We start from the raw sequence: 6000 nt of genomic DNA, 5'->3' as shown, positions 1-6000 counted from the left end.
GACCCCCATGCAGCAGGCAGAAAAAACACCCTACATCCCCCACAAATCCAGCCTAAGCACTGATTTATACTTCACGGGCGCATTCCTAAGGCCAGTGAAAACTTTTCTGTTGACTGCACTGTGGTCTGGATTTCATCTGCTGAATGCAATGCAAAGGGCCTGCAAGAGGTGGGAGGCACTAGGAAAGAACATCTTTTAACAAAATTTCTGGACAGCCTTCTCGACTGTCTGCCTTCCCAGCATTACAGACCTATATTTTGTATCCAGTAATTAGCCAGCCGGCGTGGAAAATGCATCGCCTCTCTCCTGATGGCAGTGTGAATACCAGCGGGCAGTCTTTAAGTTCCCGTGCTGGAGTTTTATAGCTCGCAAGGCACCCGGCTGGGTTGTTTCTTTCCCTTGGAAGCAGAGCACCGAATGTTCATCCCAGCCAAGTGATTCTGTTTTATAGAAGTGACACCACCCTGCAGCGGGTGAAGTTTTCTGCCTACCCTGCATAGAAACCCATTACAGAAACTCGACCTGGTGTGAATTAACATGGCAAGGTCTCCCAGGGAAGAGAAAACCTAACCCATCAAGTCCAGTGGAAATGGTTTATATTAGCACAAATATGAGGCCCCTTAAAAAAAACACAAAAACCGATCATTTCAGCTGCTATAGAGAGGGGCTGAACTTTCAGCTTTGCACCTGCTTGCTACTTATGACCTAACTGACCATGAGCTTGCAAAATGATTTATTTGGGTGGTTCTGGCACTCGGGACTTTTAATTGAATACCTGCATCTTTAAGGTCTTCATCCATTAAGACTGGGCCTATGGTTTGATTCACCGCATCGCGTGATTTCTTAACTCCTTTTCCAGGCGCCTTGGGATCTGCGCCAAATGTCCGTTCCCACCTCTGGGGCTCCTCAGCTCGATTCCTGTATCCTAGTGAAGTTCTCTCTCTCTCAATATGGTGGCTATAAAATTAGACAAGCAATTAATGATTTGAGGTGGTGTTTGTGTTTGCCGATTAATCACGACTAACCCGGGGAAGTCAATAAAGGTATGAATCAAAAGATGCTGGAAGTCTTTCTTAGGGGCTGCAGAGTGCTCAAGCCTGCATGTTTGCAAAGCTGCAAAACTGTGAAGTAAGAAAAGTTTTCCTTGTGGTTCATTAATTTTTTTCCACTCTGAAGGTAGGCGGCAAGGATGGGTTTTCCCTTTGTCTCCTACGGCACTGCTGGGCTTCACAGTGTTGAAGTGCCTGACCCGACACCTGTAGATACAGCAGGAGACTAGACAAATTGACAGCATCCATGAAAGGAAACTAGAAGGCTGAATTTCCAGCTCAGATGCTGGCATGCTGCTCCGAGTCTGCAACAATTTCAGCAGATATTTAGATTTTTTCATGTGCAATAAGATATCATCCACAAATCTGGGACCTCGTCATATGCTGGACCCCATGGCTGATTTCAGCTGAACACGGAGAAATAATTCTCATAACGACGCCAAAGGCATGAGGCCTTACCACTGAAATGAAAGGAGTTTTTCCAGCAGTATAGACTCTATGCTACACAGCTGAGCAGAGCAAGCCAATTCAATCCAGCCCACAGCAGTGATGCGCATTAGTCGTACGTTATAGTGGGAAAAAAAAAAATCGAAACACCTGTAATACCATTATCCAACAAGGCAAAACGAACAATATCTTTGCTTCTAAGAGTTAATCCACCATCAACGGGCTTCAGGAAAATATTTAATTTGAACAAAATAGTTTCAAGCAAGCATAGAATCACCCAGGGTGAAAAAAATAAATACGTTCATTTTCTAGCGTTACTCGTTTCATAATATATTATGCTTAAATAATAATGTTTTCATTAATTTTAAACTATTTCGTTTTGTAATCACGATCAACCCTCTAAAGCACTGTGTTCGAGTCATTAAAGCTTAGTGGTATGCTTCTGTAGGTAAATTAAGAAAATTAGTAGTCATTAGGAACAGATTTAGATTTGCATAAATGTAAAGAAGTATCTGCTGCTCTACTTAAGAATATGTATAGCTTCTGCTCTAAATCCCATGCAAGTCAACAGGAGTCTTTCCATCAACTGCAACAAGCTTTGGATGAGGCCCGAAGTCTTATGGGGAATGCTACAATAGTCCAGGATTTCCCCTGCCAGTAACGTTTTCCGTTTCTACTGGGGTGCCCCTGCTGGATACGAATGCAGGGAGGGCTTGAAGGAAAGCATGTATTCTTTGTGAATGAACAATCTTGCCAGGCTTTTGCAACTGCCTAGCATGCATGCACGCACGCAGTCAGGACTGCAAGGCTGGAAGCAGCAAGCTTATGCAGTCAAACGCTGCAGGCTCCTCTCTGGAAGGAGTGAAACGCAGCATCCAGGTCTGAGCCAAATAGCCCCAAAGCAGCAGTAACCTCAGAGTGTCGCCGTCTGCTCGTCACAGTAATAATGCCTTATTGCTTTTTTTAAAGTGTTGCTCAAGCGGTCTCCCCCACTGCAGCCCTGAGCCCACTGCTTTCAATACTTGTTCCTAATCAGTATAAAATATGAACATACCTGCGCTGGTGAACAGAGAGCACAGTTACCATTCTGCGCTCTCACATGTGAGACACATCTATGCACAAGAATGCAGGAGTCACAGTTTAGGAACATTTTGCGCTCCACAAGGCCCCCGGTCTGCTAGAGACTCGGGTTCATAGTCACCGTTCCACCGGTAGCAAACTCGCCAGTAACAAGAAATGAAAGTGCAGCCAAGAAACCTTTTTCAAGATTCCTGTGACTTGTAATCAATAGCAACATGAATTATAGATCAGCTTCGTGCCGAGATTTATTTGAAAGCCTTTCCCTATGGGGAGCTAAGTAAATGCACAGCACTGACTCACCCACCTGCTGTGCAGGGCCCAGATAACTAGATGTGAAGGGCTCTTATTCATCTACGCATTCGATTTATATAGATTTAATGGCACCTATTTTTTTTTTTCTAGAGCAGACTGGTATATATGTGTGTGCATTTGCCTGAGGCTGCTTTGGGAGACGGCTGTTCAGAGGGCTCACGTGAAAGACCATTACTGCGCCTTGGGGGTCTCATGGTCCAAGTCCGGAACACCCGTTACTCACTCTGGAGTCATTGGAAGCTGCAGATGTTCATCACTTGGAGCCCTTAGAGAAGGAGGCTGTGGATGAAGGCCTGGCTCTGTGCAAGGCCATGTCAAAGTCCACAACTTCAGCAGCATCAGGGTTTCCCCCTGGGTGTCTGGACTCCAGCACTCTGTTATCCAGCTGCAGCCCCTTGACACCACCTATCCATACTTCAGTTTGAGGGCAAAATTAACCCCTAGACAAAGCCCATACAAGGCCTCTAGAAAACATCACCTTCCTGGAGGGGCAAAATGGGACCCAAGCAGTGCACAGACCTCAAGCTGGCACCCGAAATCAATAGATCCACCCGCACTTCATAGGAGATTTGAGAGGCTCAGTTAATTAATATTTGCAAAGGGTGCCGAGCTCCTTCGCTGAGAGGTATCATTAAAAATGCAAATGATTACCAGTAGTTGTTGGACATTTTTTGTAAATATTTAGGATTAATATTATAATGCTATGATCATTCCATTTAACCACAAAAATATGGGAAAAGGTAGCAAGAATTGAGAAAGAAATCGAGAGAGACATAGAAAGGCAAAAAGTACTGTAGGGCTGGGCTGGCATTTTCTAATTTCATGGTCTCAAGGTTGAAACTGAGTTTTTTTAGAACCCAGTCTGCTTGAATGGAAAAGTTTTCTGTAAGAAAAATGCTCTGTTGTTGAAATCCCGAACGCTCACATGGATGTCTCTATGGAAAAAAAAACAACTTTGACACAAGCTGAAATCAAAACAGAGCTCTTGTCTTGTTCTGGCTCCCTCATTTCATTTCAGTCCGACTTACATTTTGTATTATGCAGTCTTTCATACTGCTTATGTATACATTCATTAAATCTTTATTAAAATATTTGGACACCACTGAAGTGCCATATGCCAATAAGGGTGTTGTGCTGCTTCCAGTTGAAGACTTTGGGAATTTTTAAACTGTTTTTTCTACCTATAGTACATAGGATTAAATAGTTCATTACTCAGAGCAAGTCTTCCCACTCCTTGCTGGGTGTGGTAATAAGCTTATGACAGCAGATTAGTAAGGCTTCTCTTTGTATGCAACCGAATAGCCCAAGTTAAAATGATAAAGCCAGAATGCAATGCTGGGTATATTTATTTTTTCCCCTAGATTTTAGGATTAAGGCTCAGATTTAGCATGTTCTATTATAACTGGTGATATTTTCGAGCTAAAACAGTACCTTCCACCTATATCAGCCAGAATTTCTCTCGTGGCTTCAGAGAGCTGGTTGATGCATTTCATCTTCAACTATTTCCCCCCTGCCCCCAAATATCAGATTTCATCAACTTTTGTTACCAAGAAATATCCCAATTTCAATTTGTAATTCTTTTTCAAATGGGCAAGTTTGAAAAAAAAATTCTAACAAACATTTGATAACATTTGGGAGAAAGACAGTTTCATTTTAAAACATAAAAATTGAAAACATCAACTTTTTGGAATCCAGTCCCCCCCCTTGTTGTTCCATGAACATTTTTGATATTTTGACTTTTATCTCATTTCAGCAAGAAAACAGATGTCAAAATACTGGACTCTCTCACAGGATGGAAATTTCACAGCTGAAAAGAAGAGCTTGTCCAGGTCAGATTTTCCTTCTCCCGCCCCCTGCGAGTAGCAATTGCCCTATAAATAGTTCTATTGACTTTATTCCGCTACTCAGATGAGCGAATGCTATTCAGTGTGAGAGAGGACTACAAAATTTGTCCATCAGCACCACACATTCGATGATCCAATGCCATGACAAAAATAAGTGAGAACCATAAAATGTCCTTAATAATGTAGCATCAGAGAGATCTTTTCCCAATACCTGAGCAGCATTGTGCAGCCAACAAAGGATGACTCCAGCCCAAATATTACACTTTGGGAGTTCGGCAGCTGCCACGTGGATGCTTAGAGAGTGTGAACGGTCGGTCAGGAACGGTCTGTCCCTTGTATTTTGGCACTCAGGAGCCTGGTTCAGGACTCACTGGACTAGGTGTTAGACACGCACATAACAAAAATCTGATCTCGATCCTGGAGAGTTTGCAATCTCAGACCAGGGACAACAACTTAGACAGAAAAATCAATGAGGCTAGAGGGGTCATCACGATAAGCAATGGTCTTGGCGCACCACATGCCAAACCACGTCAAGTTGTCGAGGCTTGTCACTATATCCCTCACTCTGGAGTCGCTGCGTCTCACTTGAAGGAACAACCTGCCATCTGGGATAGGAGAGTCCTCATATTTTTCACTGGGCTGATTTGATCTGTAACCAGTAAAACCAGTTGTAAAAAGATATTACTTACCCCTGACATGGCCCGCTTTGTTTATTCCTCTTCTGGGCACAACTGTTTCCCGACACGCCAGGCCTTTTTGAGGTCTGTGCTGTCGATTCTGCCCGGGTGGAGGGTGTCGTTGGACTGGAAATCTTCCCAGCCTTCTTTATTACTTCTTTGACATCTGCCAGACTGTTTATAAACTAAATGGGACAGGGGAAGGCATGACGGTTTACCTGGGCTTCATCAACTGGTGGCAGTTCTAGTTTCAGTCATTTTCCATTTTAAGGAACAGCTGCAGCTTCTAGCTCCAACCCTTACAGGCTAAAAAACCAACCCGTGAGCTCCCACTGACTTAAATGGGAGCAGTGGTAGGCCAGCGCTCGATGCCTTTGGTAACAGCATCCTTAAAACAGGTGCGAGGGACCAATTTTTACATTTCTGGAGCACTAGGGCAAGTCTGGATTTGCTGCACTGAAAGCAGGGCTTTGTCTTGCATTGGACTGACATGAGTGAGTCCTAAATGCTGAAACCTTCCTCTGGAGGTGGACAAGGACCTTTCTACCTGCTGTAGGCAGAAGAAAGGATTTCAGGGACCAATGCAAGGGC

General features: G+C 43.7%; 1 protein-coding gene across 1 annotated transcript in view; it reads right to left on the bottom strand.

Moving 5' to 3' along the window:
* Positions 1-6000, bottom strand: part of LOC102381201 (centrosome-associated protein 350) — a 52387-nt gene that overhangs the window by 12694 nt on the left and 33693 nt on the right. Inside the window, exons 23-24 of the mRNA XM_025193751.1 lie at positions 5422-5594; positions 776-957 (exon numbers count right to left, since the gene is read on the bottom strand). Coding sequence (XP_025049536.1) covers positions 776-957; positions 5422-5594 — 355 coding nt within the window. The remainder of the gene's footprint in view (positions 1-775; positions 958-5421; positions 5595-6000) is intronic.

The sequence above is a fragment of the Alligator sinensis genome, unplaced genomic scaffold (assembly GCF_000455745.1).
Source record: "Alligator sinensis unplaced genomic scaffold, ASM45574v1 scaffold611_2, whole genome shotgun sequence".
NCBI lineage: Eukaryota > Metazoa > Chordata > Crocodylia > Alligatoridae > Alligator > Alligator sinensis.
Note: the sequence above shows the minus strand (reverse complement) of the source record. Positions and strands in the feature narration are given on the sequence as shown.